At 37.5% G+C, this 23,936-nt stretch overlaps 1 protein-coding gene and 1 pseudogene across 3 annotated transcripts in view; one reads left to right on the top strand and one right to left on the bottom strand.

Annotated features, from left to right (window-relative positions):
- The first annotated feature begins 7,716 nt into the window (after positions 1 to 7,716).
- Positions 7,717 to 8,061, top strand: LOC116760710 (annotated as a pseudogene).
- Positions 8,062 to 22,312: 14,251 nt separating this feature from the next.
- The window catches only part of NELL2 (neural EGFL like 2), a 402,299-nt gene continuing 400,675 nt past the window's right edge, over positions 22,313 to 23,936 (bottom strand). For all 3 annotated transcript variants that reach the window (XM_032646188.1, XM_032646187.1, XM_032646186.1), the window contains exon 21: positions 22,313 to 23,025. In XM_032646188.1, coding sequence (XP_032502079.1) covers positions 22,975 to 23,025 — 51 coding nt within the window. In that variant the 3' untranslated portion in view covers positions 22,313 to 22,974. The remainder of the gene's footprint in view (positions 23,026 to 23,936) is intronic.

Genomic DNA, 23,936 nt, shown 5'->3' with positions numbered 1-23,936 from the left:
GTGATCTTATCTGTGTACATCAGTTCTCTTTTCTGAGTCTCATTGCCAGTCACTTTTTGCTGTTTCCGGTCCTCTGTTCTATGAGAAGAATCTCAACCTTCATTTTGCTCAAAACCTGCCATATTTGGTAATTATTCTGATAATTCAGTTTCCAATTCAAGTCATATCATGACTGGCATTTAAGTTGGCTTTTGTGACTCTGTCCCTGGTACCACAGACAGCTTTTTGATGGGAAAGGCAGTGGCCACTCATCTTTGTATGCCTAGAACTTTGCATAATGCTTGGTCCATGAAAGGATTCCAACAAATATTTGCTATATTAAACCAATGGATAAGTTCAAACAGTGATTGGAAGCTGAATCATAAAAATAAAATCTAATCTTTTGTTCTGATGTGGGCTAAGTGATTTAGAAAGGCTAATTGAGTTGTACAAGAGCAACTTCAATATTCACTGGAACAGAAGTTATTTTTGCCAAAGACTGGGAAATTTATCAGCATATCTGAGGACAGAGATGCATTCTGTCTCGTGGAAATAAGAAAGAATCAGAGGGCCGGAAGCCAAATTAGACAGGTGAAAATGTATCAGGCCTTTACAAAGGCTAGAAGGGAGTTTGTTCTTAGGGAATTAGATAGTTTATATTTTCCTCTTGTTTAATTTTATCTTAGAATCATAGGCAATTTTTTAAATGCCAATATAGCTCAGCTGTGCAGAAAGTTATTGATTTTTTTTTGTTTTTTTCCATTGGTGGATCATGGTTTTAAAGAGTGAATATGGCATGATAATGAGAGTGAGGGAACCCTAGCAGAAAGGTACAAGTCATGGAGCTAGATGAAATATTATTTGGGGATTCTTGTCCCAAAGCTACCCTCTATTCAATCCTTGGGAATTCCATGTTTGATGATAAAGATCAGCAAGTGGGACTGATATAAATGAATAAAATAAAATGTTTTTATTTGTATAAAATAAAAACATTTTATAACCTATAACCTATTGCTTGTATATATATTGTATAACTTGTATAACCTATTGCTCATAGCTCTTACACCTCAATGTCCACCACCAATCATCAGCCATACCATTTCTTAGGGCAATCTTGACCTTAGGCAAGAGGGATGTATGTACTAGTCCAGTGTTCTGGGGCTTCATTTTAAGCCACTTAATGGCAACTTGACTCTAAATGTGAGTGCTGATTTTGATAACTTAGATTTTGTTCTTATTACTAAGACCAAGCTATCACATCAACACTCACTTCATTGTAAGGGGTTTAGAAAACCAAAACCATGCAAAGGTAGGCTTGGCATTCCAACAGAAGGTAGCAGAGTCATTTCCAGGACATATCTTGATGGACTGGCAGTGACCAATACTAGCTCAGAGCAACATTTGAAACACGACATAGGGTTACAGAGTGGCCAGCCAGTGAGCAATGCAAAGAGGTGAAAATCATAGTATTCAGAGATTTAGGTTGCTAAGTAAAATTCCAGACTATGTAGGTACAATGCTTGTTTCTAGACCCTGCATATTCTTTTTTTTTTTTTTTTTTTTAGCCCTAATATACCATTCAAGCCTTGAGGCAAGATAAGTCTCTGGAAGTTTTACCTTGATAAGAAGTAGTAACTCCTTTAGACCGTGCTATATTAATTCATTATTCAACAAATATTTACTGACTATTCATCAGTTCATAAAATTCTTTATGTAATTAGTAGGTAACAGTGCTGTCAGGCACTATTCTAGGTGTTAGGATTGTAATATTGAACAAAAAAAAAACAAGCAGAAATTTCTGCCCTTATGAAGTTTATATTCAGATGGTCCTCTTCCCTCATCTGTCACATTTGCTGCTCTTCTAGAAAGGGTCTGTGGTCTCAGCCTAAGGGTGGTCCCCACCTGGAGAAGCAGTGGTAAAAAGGCTTACTATGATCCTTGATCCTTTGTGTTGGGAAGGGAGGTGGAGTAGGGAATCAGTGGGCAATCATACTTGCTGTCCAAATATCCACGCAGGATCTCGATGGCATCTTGATGCCATTAATGAATCTTCTCACAAACACATTCCTATACAATGAGAAAAGAATAGGTTTCTAAGAGACAGAAACAATGGTAGTGGTCTAGAACCCACTGCGGTATAATGTTAACATTGATGCCATATTCTTTACTGGTCACAGTTTAGTTGAAGAAACAGAAACAACTCTGGGTATTTTAAGCAGGAACTGACATGATGCAGAGAATTAGTTGCTTACAGAATAGTTAGAAGTTATATAAAAAGGTACTTTCCTGTTTGGGCCCCAGGAATATTCTAGAACCATAGGTCATCGCTGGAACTATGCCAGGAAAAAGGGACACCGCTACTACCTCTGAAACCGCCACTGTTCAACACACAGAAAACTGGACAACAGATACTGAAATATTACCTGAGAAAGCTCATGACCACAACCATGCCTGAGAGAAGAAATAGCCAAAAAGGGGCAGAAAGGTAGCTTCCACCTTGCTTTCCACCTTCCAAATTTTCTGCAAGTGCACTCTAACTAGTGGAATTAATTTGCAGCCAGAACTCTAGCTGCAAGAGAGTCTCAGCAGGCAGAATGGAGGCTGAGTGAGCCCCATTCAAAATATGTGGCATCCACTTTAACCTCCAAGGTGAATTTGTGAAAGTACAGAGTCTTAGGCCTTCATTTGACTTAATGAATCTGTTTCTGGGTACAAAAACGGACGTGTTAAAAAACACTTACCCCAAGGGATTCTCATGCTTAGGAACATTTGGGGGAAAATTAATTAGAATGATTAGGATGAGATCTGGGATACACAGTCATATTAAACACAACCAGAAAATAGTTTTTAAATATGTGATTTTAAAAGAAATATTGAGCCATGCTTATATAATTTAATTTTATGGACCTGACTCTACTCTGAATCAGAAAATGAAATGCTTATCATCTCAGGTAGTTTTTCACTTTACAATGCGAAATGGGAAAAAAAAAATTTCTCTCCTCAGTGTTTTGCTCTCTCTAGTTCTTCATGCAACTGGGACAAATATTGACAATTTGGTGGCTGCATTTTCTTACAGAAGTTCGCCTAGTGCTCTCTCTGGGGGTATTTCAAAGTAGTGTCCTATTCAGACCTCAAAATTTACTCTTTTCTAGTTTGCAAGCAAGGAACAGTTTAGCGTTATTCCAAGGAATGAGAAATTGCTCATTTAGGAAAGCAAAAATGCATGTTCTTTCTTCATCTAGGGGAAGATTTCCATTGAATAAATGATTGCATCTGGCTTCTAAAGGTTTATTGATTTAAATGTATTAAATTGCTCAACTCAAAAATAAGCGGGAATTTATAATTCAAAGAGAAACTTCAAATCAACCTTGCATATAACCTTCCTCACAGTGCCTTGAACAATGTTGGCGGAGTTAATGAAAGATGAATTCCCTGTGCTGATTTACTTTGCTAAGATAAGGCATCTGCAGCTTTTTCCCAAAGTGACTTAGTACTTCCTAGAAATTCTCATGGTTTTTGAGGTTTCCATAAATGTGAATTTCAATCATGTAATTAAAAGGTTGTTTTAGTCATGGTAAGTAACACTGGCTGTTGTAACAAACAACCCACAAGTCTTGGCGGCTTAAGACAATGAAGGTTAATTTCTTATTCAGTGATCCAACTGACTGTTGAGTGATCAGCCCTCCATCTAGTGATTAGTATTGTAGTCTGCTGGTATCTAATAGCTCTACCTCTCTTAAATCAGAGTCAAAAAACATTTTGTGTAAAGGGCCAGATAGTATGTTAGGCTTTGCCAGTCAGGAGGCAAAATCAAAGATATTATGTAGGTGCTTACTGAACAAGAGAGAAAACAAATTTCAGCAAATATTATTTTGATGAAATTCAAAATATGATAACTGAGTATAGTTATTTGTAATACAAGCCTACCAATGAGAAAAATTGAATTATTTTGTTGGGGGATACAATTTTGCTTGATTGAGGTTTAATTACTTTCCCTATGGTCAAAATGCCTACAAATGTTCATCAGTTAATACTAGTCTGTATTGAATTTTTTTTATTTCATCTTTTCACCTGGATAAGTTCTGCCAATACTGATATCAATCTATGAGTGTATGATTTTAATTGACTATATTCATCTCTTGAAAGGTAGTTTCAGGATTCTATAAGATTCTTCTCTTGCCTTTTAACCTATCATTACATTGTAGACTAATCACTTCTGATTGAAGATTAGAAGGAAGCTCCTCAATTGAACAATTATATGGATTATGAAATATGAAAATTTTTGTACTTGCATCGAGATGCCAAAAATACTGCTGTTACAGTAGTCTGAGCTGGGAAAGCATATCACTGCAAATTTGTGTGGGAATGGAGATTTGGGTTTCTGTTTTAAATTTACAGCACAGAAAGTGTATAAAGCAGCTTAAGGTTACCTGTGGCTCAAACAAAATTAGGTTGTTATGGAAATGACTACAGTGTATGTGTTTCACATGTAAGTGCTATTTTGCCTTGAAATTCTAGGTTGAATTCAGTATGCATTATCAATTCTGTGGAAAAAGATGATTTCCAAAGTCATTCAGTATTTGATGATAGTGGCTGAGCACAGCTTTCCTTGTTCAGAAAATTTTTAATTTTGAGTCTGTTTATTTTGACAATAAATTAACACTGCTAAACCATCAAAGTACTGTGTAGTAGGGCAGGGTAAGAAATCCAGCTTCTATTTCTGACAAAAATTCATGGAACTGGAGATGGATAAATCCATGAAAGCAAATGAAATATACTGTTGACACTTCTGTTTCAATAACACATGATAGATTCAAATATTTTCCGCAGAGTCTTTGCTCATAACTAAGACAATTAAAAACCATAGGCTAGGGGCTTCCCTGGTGGCGCAGTGGTTGAGAGTCCACCTGCCGATGCAGGGGATGCGGGTTCGTGCCACGGTCCGGGAAGATCCCACGTGCCGTGGAGCGGCTGGGCCCGTGAGCTGTGGCTGCTGGGCCTGCGTGTCCAGAGCCTGTGCTCCACAACGGGAGAGGCCAAAAAACATAGGCTTTAAATACCTTATTTTTTCACAAACTTCGTGAATTTGTCCAACAGAACCTTTTTCTGTTCCACACGTATTTTTACCATCATCGGTTGTAATACATCTTAGCAGATTCCACTTTAGGTTGTACTGAATTAATGTTTTCTTCAACTTTTCTGAAAAGGTACTCACCTGTAGTTGTTCCACTCAGATGATTAAGTAACTTAAAACTTGGCATCCAATAAACAACTGAGTGGTATAGGTAACATTTACTCATCAAGAACCAAAACAAACCACTCAAAATCATCTACGTTATGATTAATGTTTTTGTCAACTCTCCATGTTGTTTCCAATATCCTTAACTTTTTGAGCAACTGTTCTCATCAAAAGGGTAATAGTTTTGAATTACTTTTTTCTGGATGCATTTCTTCAGCTTCAATCAAACACAATTTAATTAACTCACCAGAAGTAAAGAGCTTTCTTGCTTGGCTAACAAATAAGCCACTGGAAAATGTATTTAGGTTGCAGCCTTATTTTTTTCTTTACTTTTGTGAAGAAATTCTACTGTGATAAGATATTTTGTTTTAAATTTTCTAATTTTTCTAGACAGTGTTTTCCTGTCAGTTGGGAATATTTCAATATGTGCTCTGTTTGGTAATATCAAGACTTATTGTATTAGTTTCTTATTGCTGTTATAACACCACAAACTTAGTGACTTAACACAACACACATTTATTATCTTACAGTTCTGGAGGTTAAAAATCCAAAGGGAGTCTAACTGGCTAAAATTAAAATATTGGGGAGTCTGTGATTTTTCTGGAGGATCTATGGGACAATCCAAATCTTGCTTTTTCACAGTCTCTAGAGGATTCCTAAATTCCTTGGCACATGGCCCCAGCCAGCAATTACATCACTCCAACATCTGCTTCCATCATCCCATTTCCTCCTCTGACTGACTGTCCCATTTCTCCCTTTGTAAAAACAATGTTCATTGTGATTACATTAGAACCACTAGGGTAATAATGGTCTCAATGCCTTTCTGGAATGATGAGATTCTGAACCAGACAGCCAGAGCTGCTGTTAAGGGATTTTAAATTGTGTGTTTTTAACACTGCAGTGAAATAACTTAAGATATTCTTTGTGTTCTTAGTATGAGGGGCTACTATATGTCATGTTGGCATAAATTGTTTTGTTAAAGGGAGGGTGTTTCTAATGGTGTTTCAGTGTTTGTATTGATACAAAGTAAGTTATTACTTTGCTCTGGGTGTTTTGGCCACTGAGAAAATACTGTATTGCAAAGGAAACAATCTTATTTCTTAAGACAACAAACTTATATTTTAAAAAGTTTTTCACTTCTGTTCATTGATTTCTAATTGACTTCATGCTTTATGCTGGGAATTGAGAAGTTGTTTGAAGTAGGATAGGTAAACCTCAGCATATAATATAAAATTCATTCAGGTCAGCTGCAGTGTTTAAATTACACATTTTAAATCCCTTTTTACAGACACTAAAGTAAAAAAATATGTCTTTCTGGGTTGTAAACATGTGATAATAACAATATTATACAGTCAATGTTAAATAAAACCCAAAAGTGGAATGTGCAGAAAATAGGATTTGGTTAATTTGTGGCATCATTTTTATGTTTGTCTTTTTTAAAAACAAGATTCCTAGAATAGGTTGGTACATTCTGATAAAGATTTACAGCATTTATAGTGTTGTATCACAAGGGACTCCCCCCAGGGACCATGACTTGCCGGTGTGTGTATATATTTACAAAAACAAAAGAAAAAGTTACCCATTGGGATACAAGGTAGCTGTCACAACTAAAGACTGTGGCTTTTTGAGGTGCAATTCCCTGATTTACAAAATTATTTACAATGGGTCTTACTGTTTTTGTGACAGGATTTATTCAGACTGCTGTGCTCTTCATTTGATGTGCCAAAATGCTATTAATCTAAATATTTGTAAATAAAATCTTGTATCTAGATTAAATTTTAAAATCTCTATCTCAAGATCCATTAAATTAGCTGCACCTGCATAGTTCCTTTTTTCCTTAATATTTTTACTTTATGTATGTATAGTTCCTTTTGACATGTAAAATAACATATTCACAGGTTCCAGGAATTAGGATATGGACATCTGGGGGGCGGTGGTATTATTTTGCTTACCACAGCTAAAAGGTCATTGTATAAAAAAACAATGCTTTGCCACCTAATTTGTTAACAAAATAATCCACACTCCAGTATGCCTCAAACATGCACCATATGAAGTCCACTTTTTTCTTCCTTCTTGTTTTCACCTGATGAATATGCACTGATAGTAAAAGGATAAAATAAAATAAAATAAAATGTTACAGTACAGTGATATGGATGGCAGTCAAAATGTGGTCAAGTTATAACTGCATCATTGCAATGTAGAATGCACTGAGTCAGCAGGGGGCAGCAGTGAGGGTACCACAGATGGTCTCTGCTGTAGCTATTCAACCCTGCCACTTAATGTGAAAGCAGGCAGAAAAAATATAGAAATGAATGTGAATGTGAATGTGTTCCAATAAAACTTTATGACATTGCAAATTAAATTTTATATAATTTATATATATATATATATATAATTTTGAATGTTTTGGAATATTATTATTCTTATTTTTAAAGGTAATTTAAAAATGTAAAGCCATTTTAGCTCATGGTTGTACAAGAATAGGCAGTGAGGACCACAGGAGGTATGTTTCCAAAATGGCAGCAGTGATGGATATGGATACCCCAAGTGGCACCAACAACAGCATGGGAAAGCAGCACACTGAAGGGAAAAAATGAAATGCAGTAACCCTCTGGGCCTGGGATATTGTGGCTCATAACTGTGCCATCTGCAGGAACCACATTATGGATCTTTCCATAGGATGTTGAGCTAACCAGGCATCTGCTACTTCTGAAGAGTGCACCGTTGCATGGGGAGTCTGTGACCATACTTTTCACTTCCACTGCTTCTCCTGCTGGCTCAAAACATGGCAGGTGTGTCTGTTGGACAACAGATAGTGGGAATTCCAAAAGTATGTGCACTAGAAAAAAGAATTCTTCCATCAAGCTCAGCTGTTCTGTTATTCATTTAATGACTTGCCCTCTTGTTCCTTAATTATAAATTAGATAGACCCATGTCTTTTATGCTTTGTCTTTCCAGTTTGCTATTCCTGCAGCCATATCGTATTGATATTCTGTGTCAAATGAAATCCAGGTGGATTCTAGAACAGATGCTGTCTGTTGTATAGATGTGAAAAAAGTGAACATAAATAAAGAGTCCCCTCTTCCCAGGTTGGAAAGCCAGCTTTTGCAAGAGAGATGTTTGTTCATTAGAGACAGAGCAGAATTGTCCTGTGAGCACATCGCTTGGTCACAAGGAAGCCTGCTTACTGATGGCAATCTTGGGAAAGTTGCCTCTCTGCTCCAAGCTTTCCTCCTCTATCAAGTGGCTTCTAAGGATTAAATGGCATCAGGTGGATACAGAAGGAGTCTTTGTAAACTGTAAAGACAGTGTACAAATGTGAACTTTCTGTATGACATGCTGCTTTCTCTTCTTAGTTTGGAAAAGTAAACTTGAAAAAACCTAATATGTAATCTTGGCTGGCTAAGAGCAATTTTTGAACTTAAATTGAAAATTGATATTTAAAATTGAGTTAATGGGAGAATTCAAGTTTCCTTCCCTACTACCACCCTTTGCAATTTGTTTAAAATGTCTTTTTTTTTTTTTTTTTTGGCAGTGCATGCGCCATGTGGGATCTTAGTTCCCTGACCAGGGATTGAACTTGTGCCCCCTGCATTGGAAGTGCTGAGTCTTAACCACTGGACCACCAGCGAAGTCCCTGTTTAAAATATCTTGGTCTAATACTGATTCAATAGCCATATAGTCTCTAACTGAGAAACAGTATAGTTTACTGCAGTGGTTCTCAAAGTATGGTCTGAGGACTCCTGGGGGTACCTGAAACCCTTTCAGAAATTTCATGAAGTTCCTTTTCCAACTGCATGACCATGAGGCCAGCTTTTCTTTATATGCTTCAACCAAAGAAACATGTTGAATGAAGAAGCTGACATGAGAATCCAGCTGTCTTCTATTGTCAGATATAAAAGAGATTTGCAAAAATGCTGCTCTTCTAATGATTTTTTTTTGAAAAAGTTACTTTTAATAAAAATATGCAAAAAAAAAATAGGCAGTGAGCCATATTTGGCCTATGGGCTGTAGTTTTCTACCTACTTCTAGGGCCTTGGAGCCCTCCACTGCAGGAGGCTGTGTGGACTATGCCTAGAGTTAGACTATACTTCACTTCTGCCCACCTTCCATTACTTAGAACTCAATTACCTGATCATACCTAACTGCAAAGGAGGCTGGGAAATGTAGTTTTTCTACGTGTCCAAGAAAAGGGAATATGTGTATTGTTGAACATTAGCATTTTCACCATTGCCTGCTCTTTCTGATAACCAAATTTTCATTCTCTCCCCTTTTCCCACATATAGATTACACTCATTTCCAGGATCTCAGATAATGCATGTCCTGTACAATCTATCAGATACAGTTTCTCATAGTCCTGTGACTATGCACTTAGTATCCATCCCTGATATCCACCATAAAGAATAGTTCCGTTTGGAAAGGGTAAAACAGGGAGACACAGCCGTTACTGGTCAGAGGTAATCCAGTTGGACAAACCCAGAGAGCAGGGGGAGATCTTTGACTCTTCTCTGAATCAGCTCTCTGGAAGAAACTCTTCTGCACATTGTGCTCTGTGGCCCCCTGACTCTATCCTTTGGGAGCTTCCTCCTTATCTATTATCCTCCTTGCACATCTGAAGTGGGCTGTGCCTTCCTGGGGCTGCAGAGTTTTGTCAGCCCACTGTTTGCCCGATGATTATTTTATGCTCCCTGAGACCACCCACGTGGTTTTATGTGATGTGCAATTTCTTCATGAGCAAAGCTTCAGGTCTATTTGCTTGCAATCAGTACCATGTGCCTGTAACCATACCCAGAGATGCTTCCCAGACGTTGGTCTCTAATCAGCTTAATTTTATTGCCTGATCCCTCCAATTGTTTTTTCCTAATTTAATGGTGGCTAAAAATGGATATTAATGTGTGTGATCTTTGCTGCAAGACTTAAGTCACTTTGAGCAGCAGAAGTTTTTTAGTTACTCCAAGCCTTTCTCAATCACATCACTTACAGTTTAGGATCTAGAAACAAAGATATTTCCAACACTTTGATGGCCCACATTTTTAGATTTTTTTCTATTCCCTCTCATTTCTGCTTATAAAGTGACCAACTTTTTCCGGAGCTCATTTCATTTCTTTCTTGTGCCAGATGTGGACAACACTAGTTTGTATGCACTAACATTGTTTTCTAACCTCTTTCCCTAGAGTTACAATTCAGTAAGTACAAGATCTGCCTACCAAATTATTGCTGGCAACAGATTTTTGCAAACGTCTTTCCCATAACACAATGCTCTCCTGATTTTCAATCTGCTGACTACCATCCTACTGATAAACCATAGTCTCCAATTTCCACTGGAAAATTTAAGTATTATTTAGGCTAACTGCAGTAGCAAACAACATTAAAATCTCAATAGCTTAAAGCAATGCAATTTTTTTTCTCATTCATATCATGAAACAATTTGGTGTTCATTGGGCAGCTTTCTAGGCAGTCATTCAGACTCTAGTCCTTGAGAGGGGATTTGAAAGAGCTATATAAGGTTTCAAACCTAATGAAATAGGAGTTTAGGTATAAGAGAGGAACTTGTACATCTTAGGAAAAAGTAAACCAAAACTTAGGTCCAGATAAGGAGCAAGACTCGTTAGCTGCCAAGTGCCAGAGAATTGGGCTAAAGCTCTTAAAATATCTCCTCGGATTCTCCTAGGATTGATCAAGAAACTCCAATCAGCAGGGAGGCATATATTGGCCTCAGCTGTAGGATCTAGAAGGAGACAGGAAAGGAAACCAGAGAGCTGTTACATCTCCCTCCAAAGGGCACCCTAGCATGGCTTGTGAGTTGACCAGGACCTGGGCAGAGCTCCTGCTTTTAAAGTGGGAGTCATCACTCTTTCCTTGTATTTCTCATCATTTGCATTGTAACCGTGGAAGTTGGTTTAAAGCTTAGGAGTACCTTTCAATTTCTTTTGTTTTGTTTGGGAACTCACAAAGTTATTTATATCAGGATTAGCTGTGTATTCAGTCCTATGGTGAACCTTCTTTGATTTTCTTTCTTTTCCCAGTTAAAGCCACTAATCTCAGTGACTATAATATAACTATAACATACAAATAAGTAAAAGAATGTAATCTTCTTGACAACTTTGTACGTTAGATATTATTGTCGATAGGACAATAATGTTAGGATAGATATCCATTTTTTAGAAAGTGAGCTTCACCATGATTAAGTTAGGAAATGACAGAGCAGGGATGTGAACTCAGGTCCAACACATTCTTGGTTTTTAACGACTTTCAGAATATTTAAGGGAATTTTGCTGCTCCTCCAATAACCCCAAGATGCAGATATCTTTGAGGACATAGACTAAAAAAGAGGTACCTGTAAGTGCTGGCACGTCCTTGAGTTGGGGTAATGGCTTGGGATCCTGTATTGATCCTGCTAGATAGTAAATGGACCACTTCAGAGGGCAGTGGGTAGGACTTGCCCTTAGTAGGCAATATTTTCTTAGAGCTTATGTTAAGGATACTTAGCCTTCATTTGCTTCAAATGGAGGAATATTCTGATGCTATTTCTAGGGATCTCAAGAAATCTAAATCTATCTCTCTTACAGTTTTGGTAGTTAGAAATCAGGTTGCTCTGCAATCTTTCCCAAACTTTTCTGAACTGAGGAACTGAAGCCTTTCTCTGCAGGGCTTTGGCTAAATTAGAAGCCCTCATGGGACAGCCGTCTGGTACATCTGCCTCATATCCAGAGGAGCCAGGACAAGACTGGGCTTCCCAGAGCCCTGGTGAGCTAGATTCTGCAGCCGCCTCTAGGCTCTGAAAGAAAAATTCTGTGTTTGAATAATAATATATGTAACGGGCTCAGGAAGAGAAATGTAGAAAGTATGACTTATATTTGCTAACAGGGAAAGACTGACTCATTTGAGGATCTGAATAAATGAATATCTCTTGGGAAGAAAATTTAACAGAATAATTGGTAGCAAACTAGTGGCTTTTGGTTGCTGTTAGTGGCTTTTTGTAAAGGAGTTAAGAGTGAGATTCTTCTACCAGCCTCTTTGGCACCTGAGAATAATAATAAGTATTAAGAAAAATATACTTACTGCATACTTATATTAAGTACTGGGCTAGATACTTATGAATAGTCATTAAATCCTCACAAAAGCTCTACAATGTAGGCAGTATTGTTAACTCCATTTTGTAGGTGAGCAGACTTAGGCTGTCAGGCCTAGGGAAGATATCTGAGTCTGCCTCCCTGGGTTCCAAAGTGGTAACTGCACTTAGCCCAAAATTAGGGAAAATAAACTCACTTGCCTCTGCATGTCAAATAGGGAAAGAAAATCCTGGGTGCTGGGTTTGGTTGGCTCTGTCCCTTATGCCTGATGAACCCTGAGAATCAGTTTCTAGAGCCCTGAGGTCTTCACATGTGCAGCAGTAAGACATATATAGGTCTTTGGAAAGGCAGAAGCCTTTCTGTGGACATAGATCCTCAGCTTTAATTGATTTAGGGTGAAAAGGTAGAGAGTTTGGGGCTAAGGGAAGAGGGAGGCAAGTTTCATTGAGGTGGGTTATGTGCGGATTCAGCAAATGTGATCCCTTCACTTTGGCTTCACTAAAATGCTTTTGGGATTTTGATCATGAATTTTCTCTATGTTTACATATAAGAAAAAGAACAACTGTTTGGGGCAACAAATTTCTGAATACCCAATGGGCTACATATATTGCTGTTGAAGTTTCCACTGGTTCATATAGCATAGGGTAGAGGTTGACAAACTATGGGCTATTGGCCAAAAATGGTCGCTCATTCACTTATATATTATGCTCTCCAACACATGCTTTACCTTGATATATTAGCTCTACAATAGCAGAGCTGAGCAGTTGCAACAGAGAATGTGTACCTCAACTATTTACTCTCTGGCCGTTAAACGAGGCTTTGGCCTCAAACTCACTTTTAGTCAACTCTCTGGACTCTATGTGAGCTGGAACTTCTTTTATTCTTCCTTAGTCTAAGACCTGAAGCTATAGGCAGATTCTGGTCCAAGATGGAGAAAAGACCCTCCCGAATTCACATTCTCCCATGGACATACTAAATCTATGGCATAATAGTAGACACATAGATCAATGGAAACAAAATAGAGAGCCTACAAAGAAACCCACGGAAGTATGGTCAATTGATACGACAAGGGAGCCAAGAATGTACCATGGGGAAATGATAGTGTCTTTAGTAAATGATTTTGGGAAACCTGACAGCCACATGCAAAAGAATGAAACAGGACCACCATCTTATATCATACACAAAAAGCAACTCAAAATGGACTACAGTCTTATATTTAAGACCTGAAACTGTAAAACTCCGAGAAAAACAAAAGGGGATAAGCTATGACCTTGGTTTTGGCAATGATTTTTTTGGACTTGAAACCAACAGCAAACACAGTAAAAGGAAAAATAAATAAGTAAGACTACATCAAGCTAAAAAGCATCTGCACAGCAGAGAAACTAATCAACATAATGAAAAGGCAACCTGTGGAATGGGAGGAAATATTTGCACATCATATATATAGTAAGGGGTTCATATCCAAAATATATGAACTCACACAACTCAGTAGCAAACAACAGAAACATTCTGATTTTAAAAATGAGCAGATGATCTGTATAGACATTTTTCCAAAGAAGATATACAGATGTCCAACAGGTATACACAAAGGTGCTCAATCTCACAAATAATCAGGGAATTGCAAATCATTTTTACAATGAGATATTACCTCACACCTGTTAGAATACCTATCATCAGAAAGATAAGAGATAACACGTTTGGGCAAGAATGTGGAGAAAATGAAAGTCTTGTGCACTGTTGGGAATGTAAATAGGTGCCATCGCTATGGAAAATAGTATAGAGTTTCCTCAAAAAATTAAAAGTAGAACAACCATATGGTCCAGAAATCTGACTTCTGGGTATATAGCTGAAGGAAGTGAAATCAGGATCTTAAAGAGATATCTGCATTCCCGTGTTCACTGCAGCGTTATTCACAATAGCCAAGATATAGAAACAATCTTCATGTCTGTCAACAGATGAATGAATAGAGATCTTGTGTGTGTGTGTATGTATAATATTCCAATATATATTGGAATATTATTCAACCATGAAAAAGAAGGAAATCCTGCAGTTTGTGACAACATGGATGGACCTAGAGGGCAGTATGCTAAGTGAAACAAGCCAGACAGAGAAAAACATGTACTGCATCGTATCACTTATATATGGAATCTAAAATAAAAAATCAAACTCCTCAAAACATAGAGTAGGAAAGTGGTTGTCAGGGGTTAGGGACAGAGGAAATAGGGAGAGGCTGGTAAAAAGGTAAAAACTTTCACCTATAAGATGAATAAGGTCTGAGTATCTAATGTAGAACATGGTGACTATAGTTGATAACACTGTACTGTATAATTGAAATTTGCTAACAGAGTAAAACTTAAATGTATACTCTCTCTCTCTCTCTATATATATATGTAATGAATGTAATGTGTTAATTAACTAGATGGTAGAAATCCTTTCACAATGTATACAAATTGAAATTCATCATGATATACTCTTTAAATATATTACAATTTTTTTGTGGATTATACCTCAATAAAGCTGAAAAAAAATCTAAAGCATAAAAGTATTGATAGTCTATTCTGTGCTAGCCATGGGCCAAATATGCCAATGCAATAACTATCTTTATTGTTAATCATCATTTAATGAAGTGTTTTACTGGTGTCCCACTCTATGTTGTGTTAGAATTTCACCAAGGTGATACGACTCTGTTTCTATTGGCTTTGCTTCACAGTTAAAACGATTCAAATTACTGGGGCTTCCCTGGTGGTGCAGTGGTTGAGAGTCCGCCTGCCGATGCAGGGGACACGGGTTCATGCCCCGGTCCAGGAAGATCCCACATGCCGCGGAGCGACTGGGCCCGTGAGCCATGGCCGTTGAGCCTGCGCATTTCGGAGCCTGTGCTCTGCAACGGGAGAGGCCACGACAGTGAGAGGCCCGCGTACAAATTACTGAAATAAAATCAAGTTGTTTTCTTCAGAACAAGGCAAAGCTATCTTCCTTTGGAATATATTTTAGAGATGATGAAATGATGCACAAAGACCCGCACTGATAAATGTATTTACTATAGACGAAAAGCCCAAATTACTAGGAAAATTCGATTTGAAGTAGAAAATACATGCTACTAGATTCTTTATGGAATAGTGAAATACCACCGAATAGAACACGATTTTATACAGCACTGAATATGCTCTAAGAAAGACGATTTCATAAACACACTTGGGAGAATATAATTTGAATATAAATGTTCTCTTATTTAGCATTTTAAAGTTTTTATGAATTTCAAATATATCAGAAGAGCTCAGTTGGTGAATTGGGAGAAAAAAATTTTTTTCTTCTCTGTAAAATAAAGCTCAGTTAAGGAGTCCTTATTTGTAGTCTCAGGTCCTAAACCAAGTGTGTCCCTGGCTGGAGATATTTCTCTTGGAATATGGTGTTTAGTTCTAGGCATGACACATACACGGGCACATGAACAACAGGAAAACACCTAGAAGAGAACCACTGAGATATTTTTTCTCAAGACAGATTAAAGGAATGAGAGGAATTTAATAGTGGAAGAAGAGGGTTCCAGAAGAATATTTGAAGATGAGTTAACATCTCCCAGCGAATAGAGCTAGGACCAACATGACATACCTTAAGTTGAAATTTAAGAAAACTCATTTCAGTTGATGTTCAGAAGAACTCAAATAGTTCTTGGATGTTTTCTAGAGGAGGTGCTTTCCCATGTATGGAATATATGTAGGGAACTATTTGGAGATGTAATAATATGAATTTTGAACAAATATAAGAGGTTATAAAAGTAACCATCAGTGATACATATTAAAATTCTTTATACTAAAAATGAAAAGAAATAAACTATAAAAAGTAACAATATTTTGAGAAAAACATTGGCAAAAATTTGTGGAAGGATTTCCAACAATTATACCTGAGTATTTTTTTACTGTTTATCTCATGTATAATTGATCAAAGGACTAGAGATACAGGAGCAAAGGACATATGTAGAAAATGGCAATGCCTACATAAGTTTAACCTCACAGTTATTTAAAGACATTAAAATTAAAACAGTAATGTACCATTTTACACCTATAAAAAACTACAACGGAGAGCAAAAATTAAATTGATAATATCCAATGGCAACAAGGTTGTTTTAAAAGTAATTGCAGGGCTTCCCTGGTGGCACAGTGGTTAAGAATCCACCTGTCAATGCAGGGGACACGGGTTTGAGTCCTGGTCAGGGAAGATCCCACATGCTGCGGAGCAACTAAGCCCGTGCACCACAACTACTGAGCCTGCGCTCTAGAGCCCACAAGCCGCAACTACTGAAGCTCGTGTGCCACAACTACTGAAGCCTGCACGCCTGGAGCCCGTGCTCTGCAACAAGAGAAGCCATCGCAATGAGAAGCCCTTGGCAACTAGAGAAAGCCTGTGCACGGCCACAGAAGACCCAATGCAGCCAAAAAATAAATAAATAAACAAATAAAATAAATCTATCAAAAAATAAAAAGTAATTGCATACTTTGCCAGTGGAATGTTCTTTGATACAGCCTTTGGACAAGCAATAAAACATGTTAAATCAAGATAAGGGTAGGGGATTAAGAGGTGCAAACTACTATGTATAAAATAAATAAGCTACAAGGATATATTGTACAACACAGGGAATATAGCCAATATGTATAACAAAAATAAATGTAATATAAACTTTAAAAATTATGACTCACTATGTTGTATACCTGAAACTTATATAATATTGTACATCAACTATACCTCAGCTAAACTACATTATTCGAACAGTTCACAACTTGCTTCATTAAATCTACTGTTGATAATATAGTCTAAAAAATAACTTACACCATATGAATTGCAGCAGCACCTCTAATAGTGAAAAAGTTAGAAGGAAATAAACTATATTTCTAACATCAATGAAATATTTACTAGTCCTTAAAATTTTATAAACTCATAATAATATAAACATTGTTTACAATAAAATATTATGCAAAATGTAGAAATAAAAATGATACTGTGATTGCAACAATGTAAAATATGTAAGCATTTGACAAAGAGCAAAGAAAACCAGTACCAAAGGTGGTGATATCATGTGATCATTTTTTTTCTTTTATTACCTGCCTTTAACTAGTATTGTATTTATTTAAAAACATAATTAGGAATGGAAACCTTGTAGGCGTTACGGTGTATATTTGTTTAAAGCCTTGCTTCCACAAATCTGGGTACTTCCATACGTGCATGTAAAAACTAACTGGCTTAGTTTTGGGCATAGAAATATAAATGAAAACACATTTAGTCGGGACTTCCCTGGCAGTCCATTGGTTAAGACTCCTAGCTTCCACTGCAGGAGGCACAGGTTCCATCCCTGGTCAGGAACTAAGATCCCACATGCCATGCAGCATGGACAAAAAAACCCAAAAAAACAAAAAAAACCCCACATTTAGTCAATTTGTAAATTCATTTACCTGAATGTCAGCAATAGATAGCATTATTTTAAAATATCTGAAATATACAGAATAAAACGATAAACAGATATTACCAACACAGTTACACATCCTGTGCACCTGGCACCCCTCTTCCACCTCTCAGAGACAGCCACTATCCTAATTTGATATTTATCATTCCCATGCATCTTGATATGCATTTTATGCATATTTGTACTTGCATAAACATAACACAAAGTTTTGTGCATTTAAAAATTTTATGTAAATACTGTAAAAAATGTTCCTTTTTTGCATCTTGTGTTTTACTCAACATGTTTCTGAGATTCATCCATGTTGCTATATGTATTCATTTGCATCCTCTAGAGTAGTCTGTAATATAAACATACCACATTTTGTTTATTGCTGATCCCACTGATTGACATTTGCATGGTTTCTAGAATTTTATTACAAATAACACTATTATGAATATCTCTTGCATGTCTTCTTATACACATTTATGAGCATTCCTATAGATCAGTGCTGTCCATTAGAACTTTCTAGGATGATAGGAATATCATTGTGCTGTCTGTGAAGTAGCCCCTAGTCACTAGTCACAGAGTAGCCATTGAGCCCTTGAAATATACTCATGCAACTGAGGAAGTGAATTTTAATTAAATTAAATTAATTTAAATTTAAATAGACACAAATGACCAGTGTCAACTGTATTGGACAGTGCAGCTCTAGATCATAAATGTAGGAGTATGTGCTGGATCATGACAAGTGCATATCCTCGACTTTAGATATTACAGAACTGCCCCCCAAAGTGGCGTGGAGGTAAGTGTGATGTATATCCTACTACCGGTGTGCAAGACTTCCTGCTGTTTCACATCTTCACCAACAATTGGTGTTATCCTACTTTTTAATTTTTTTGATTTTTAAAAATATTTTGTCATTACGGTTTTAATATAAACTTACCTGATGACTAGGGAGCCCAAGCAAATGTTCATGTTTATTTGCCATTTTGGCATTTCCTTTCTTGTGAAACAGCTATGTATATCTTCTGACCATTTTTCTATTGGGTATTTTGTACTTTTTTTCTTTTTTAGGAGTTTTAAATACATATATTCTGGTTACCAATCCTTTGTGAATATATATACCCCAATATCTTTTCCAGTCCATGGCCTGTCTTTTCATCTATTCCATATAGTAGAATTTAACTATGATTTTATGATATATGCCCTTTGAGTCTATTTTAAACTATCCCCAGGTCAGAAAGCATTCTCCTAAAATGTCTTCATAAATTTAATTTGCTTTTTATATTTAGGTCCTTTATCTACGTGGAATTGATTTGCGTGAAATAAGGACATAATTTTGTTTTTGCTTTTCCAGAAGCAATTTCCACATGTCCAATTCTTCAGTATAACCTCTGTCACATATCAAGTATCCATTTGTGCATGGGATGCTTTCTGAGGTCTTGATGCTATTGTAGATTGATCTGTCATCTATTTTAGTTATTCCTATAACAAAGGTTCTTAATTCCTATAGCTTTATACCCTCTTGATATATGATAGAATAAGTCTCCCCTGCCCCCAGATATAATTCTTCAAAATATTCTTGGCCATTTGCTTTTCTATAATAGTTCAGGATTTTTTCCTTATTAGCACTAGTGGGGAGATGTGACACTTTTATGACATTTAGTCTTCCTACCCATTTTTTCACGTAAGCGGATCTTCTTTAATGTTAAATGGTCCTCTCTTCTCACCCTCAATGTTGCCATCCTAGTCCAAATTCATTATCATCTTGTTGGAAATTCTGAGGTATAAATGTACCTCCTGTACCCAAGCTCAGCACACACCCCACCTGGCCCCAATCCCGGGTCTATTCTCCATAAAGGGCATAGAGGGATTCCTTAATTGTCATTAGACTATGTCAGAGCTATGCTCAAATCTCTCTAACAACTTCCAAATCACTAAGAATAAAAATGCTAATCTTTAATGATGGCCTAGGAAAACCTATGTGATTTGGTCACCAGCCACTCCTGTGACCACATCCTCTGTAAGGCTCAGCTTGCTCAGTCCACATCTCAGACCTATTCACGCACAGTTCCCTCCGCTTGTTATTCTCTCTCCAGGTGTGTGGATGCCTCACTCCCTCACTTCATTAAATATCTGCTCCAATGTCACTCTATCTTAGAAAGGACTTCACCCCCGCCCTATCTAAACTAGCACCCTGGTCCATATCACTAATTCACTCAGCTTAATTTTTCTTCGTAACGCCTGACATAGCATCTATTTATTTGTTAATTTCCTTTGCCCTGCATTAGGATGTGAGCTCCATGAGGAAGCAATGTGTGGGTGCTTCCCCTCTGTACGCACTTTATTCACTGCAGTATCCGGACTGTTGCAGTGAAATTGGCTCATTGTATAAACTCTTCACACAGTGCCTAAGTATATTCTAGGACTTCAAAAAAAAATTTGTTCAAGGTGGTTTTATATTTTCTCCATAAGACCATGCAACTCTTTTGATAAATTTATTCCTGGATCCCTTATATATATATATTCCTGGATATATATATATATATATATATATATATATATATATATATATATTCCTGGATCTGGAAAAATTCAATCTGAACACATTCATTGGTTCAAAGGTCCTTGCAAGAACATAATCTTATTTTTTCCCTCTTTTCTTCTCACTGTTATGAGTTTTCTTTCTTTCAGAAGTCTATGGAAACCAGACTCTGAAAACCACCAGTATGCTCAGAGCCCTACAGAGACAACAGATTGGGAGTATGCAATTCCAGCCTTGCTTCTTCTTCCAGAAGGCATAAAATATCTAAATGATGAATATATACAAATATATGGATGTAGATTGAGTATGCGTGTGTATACACACACGCACAGGCACATACTATTTCTCACTCTCCTCATAAAAGCAAATAAAATATACTTTAGGGAGATTTAATATGAAATCCCAAATCTATATAAGGGAGAAATATGTAGAAAAAACTTCAAATTAATACCTTCTTGGAGACTAAATTGCTAGTTACCATAGTAAATAATGCCCCCCCCAAATAAACTTAGGACTTCCCTGGTGGCGCAGTGGTTAAGAATCTGCCTGCCAATACAGATGACACAGGTTCGATCCCTGGTATGGGAAGATCACACATGCCACTGAGCAACTAAGCCCATGTGCCACAACTACTCAGCTTGTGTTCTAGAGCCCGCGAGCCACAAATACTGAGTCTGTGCGCCACAACTACTGAAGCCCACGCACCTAGAGCCCATGCTCCGCAACAAGAAAGGCCACTGCAATGAGAAGCCCGCACACCACAACGAAGAGTAGCCCCTGCTTGCCGCAACTAGAGAAAGCCCGCAGGCAGCAACGAAGACCCAATGCAGCCAAAAAAAAAATTTTTATAAAGTAAAATAAACTTTATGCTCTGCTGAAATTTTAAATTAAATATAAAAAGGCTGTAGAAAAAATCGTTTATGATAAAACCAGGGAATATTGAGATACTTGAATTCACACATTTAATAAATATTACACATGCCAAAGTATTAAGACATTTATGAATTATCCTTTAGCTCAGCTCCTGTTAGGTTGTTCCCATAACAATGGGGAAGGGGTAGTTAAAATGCCACTTTACCATTTCTGTAGCTTGTGGGAGTCATATCCTGTTCCTTTCCCTTTTTTTTTTCTTTAAAGAAGTCTCTAAACCAAAAGTGAATTTAATAATATATTTCCTTTTTCACCCTAGCACAAAACATATGACTAGGGCAATATTGGATTAACTCCTCTATTGGGCATCAGTAAGTTAATTTTTTTCCTCCTGAGATTCTAGTGCATCAAAAATTTTAACATGTAATATCATAATGCCTTCTAAGATTGGGACTCTTTAAATTTTTATATCGAATTGTGAAGGACCAATTCTTGAAGATATTCCCAACCCTCACATACTACCCTCCTTATGTATATCAGTCAAAGTCCTGGCAGGAAACAGATAGCACACTCGAGCTGGCTAATTAAAGACAGTTTAACAAAGGGACGATTTATAAAGATGCAATAGGAGATAGGGAAAACAACAAGAAATCGATCAGGTACCTGAAAGGACAAAGCAGCCAGAGTTGTTATTATCTCTAAGCCAGAAGAAGCAAATAGAAGTTATCAAAAACTGGAGGGGGTAGCTTAACAGAGAGGGTCACGTGTCAGGAGATGTCACCTTCAGTAAGTGACACAGCTAATCATGGTAGTAACCTGGCAGGAAAGGAGCCAGCAGAATAAATATCCAAACGTCCTCTTTCTGATATCCTGCCGGTGGTCACCACTGGTCAAACCGAATCAGAATCCAGAGGACAAGAGAACCTACTAATACAACGTATACAGGTCAGCCCCCAGGATATGAGGTAGGGTAAAAGATGACTGAGAGGATACAGAGAGGCAGAACAAAGGTATCCATCACCCACCTCCCCGCCACTTCGGCATGAAATGGAGTGAAAATCACCTTTCAGTTTGGGAATAGCATGGTGGGAGTTTCTCATCAGCGGAACTAGAAAGCAGTTTGTATACTGAGGCATCTGTGGGGGAAAAGGAACACATTATGCAGACACTTGGACATGTTATAAGGTAAGAGAAATATTTATTTAATTTTACACAAGAACGAGCTTATACTTAACAAATTCAACCAAATAATATTAAGTGCAGTAAAACAATGAAATAAGGATGACATCTCTTGTTAGAAAATATTAAGTAACCATGCCTGTGCGTTATTTTTATCATGACAATAACTCGTTTCAGATTTCTTCTCAGAGTGTATACTGTACATATAACATGTTATAGCTTCTTTGCTTTGCTTCGGAAAACAGAATTCGTTCACTGCCTTACATTTTATTTTTTGCAGTGAAGAACTGAACTGATTTGTGAAGATTCTGATCTAGAGGAAAATTTTCTGCACCAGTGAAGCTAGAGGCTTCCAAAGCTCCCATAAGCTCAGGCTTTACATCCAGAGGTCGTGATCATGGTGTGTATTTCACACGCATTCTTCTACATGCCAACATCAGACGCAGTTGAGGTGGAATTCTGGTCTAGTTTTGCCCCAAGAAGTTTCCTTTTGTGATTTTCTCAAGCTCCACACATTTCATAATTGAAAGTTTACTCAGCTATTAACAATGCTGCACTTAGCTGCCCACAAATCATCCACTTCAATTTTTTTTTTTTTGGTCTTTTTAATGAAAGAACATTCTTTAAACAGAAATTTCCAGTGAGACAGTTAACTTCACAGTTCCTGAAGGCACTGTGGATCCACTGAGCAACAGATGTGGCCATTCTAGAGAAGAGAGGGGGAAAAAAAGCATGGTATTACTTTTTAAGCCATTAGTCAATACTCATCGATTGGTACACATAACATAACTGAATGGTTTATTTGTTATTTATGTGCCCCTGAAAGTTCAATGGCTCAATTGCTTTTCATGCCCCTACTGTCGCAGAACAAACTATGGCCAGTTATTTGTGGCAAATCATAAGCCAACTTTATTGACCCCATGGCACTCTCTTAGCTCACATTCGTTGTTTGGTTTACCCATTCACAAAACAAGCATTGAGTAAACTGAGCCCGAGTAAATAAAGCAGATATGGTCACTACCCTCCTAGGGCAGGGCTTATAGTTTTGTGGGGGGGAATTACTAAGCAAATGTACAATCAAAAATTGTGAAAAGTGCTAGAAAAGAAACAAACTAGGTGATGTCGTGAGATTAATAAATGTCTGGCTACTTAGACTGGGTGGCCAGAGTAGACTTCTCTGTAGAAGTGATGTTTAAACCAAGACCTCAAGACAGATCTGTGAAAAGGCAGGCCAAGAGCACAGGGAACAGAATGAACAAAAGGCTTTAAAGTGAAAAGAGTTTTGCGTAGTTAAGAAACCTAAAAAGGTTTGGTCTGGGTGAGAATTTTAAGTTGGTGAAGAAAACAGTGTAGAGATGAGGCAGGGAAAATAGTCAAGGAAGAGCCAGATACGCATAATTAGGTTTTGTTTTGTTTTGTTTTGCGGTACGCGGGCCTCTCACTGTTGTGGCCTCTCCCGTTGCGGAGCACAGGCTCCGGACGCGCAGGCTCAGCGGCCGTGGCTCACGGGCCCAGCCGCTCCGCGGCATGTGGGATCTTCCCGGACCGGGGCACGAACCCGTGTCCCCTGCATCGGCAGGCAGACTCTCAACCACTGCGCCACCAGGGAAGCCCCCA

This window comes from Phocoena sinus, chromosome 10 (genome assembly GCF_008692025.1).
Source record: "Phocoena sinus isolate mPhoSin1 chromosome 10, mPhoSin1.pri, whole genome shotgun sequence".
Taxonomy (NCBI): domain Eukaryota; kingdom Metazoa; phylum Chordata; class Mammalia; order Artiodactyla; family Phocoenidae; genus Phocoena; species Phocoena sinus.
The sequence above is the reverse complement of the archived record's forward strand: the minus strand, read 5'-3'. Positions and strand labels throughout refer to the sequence as shown.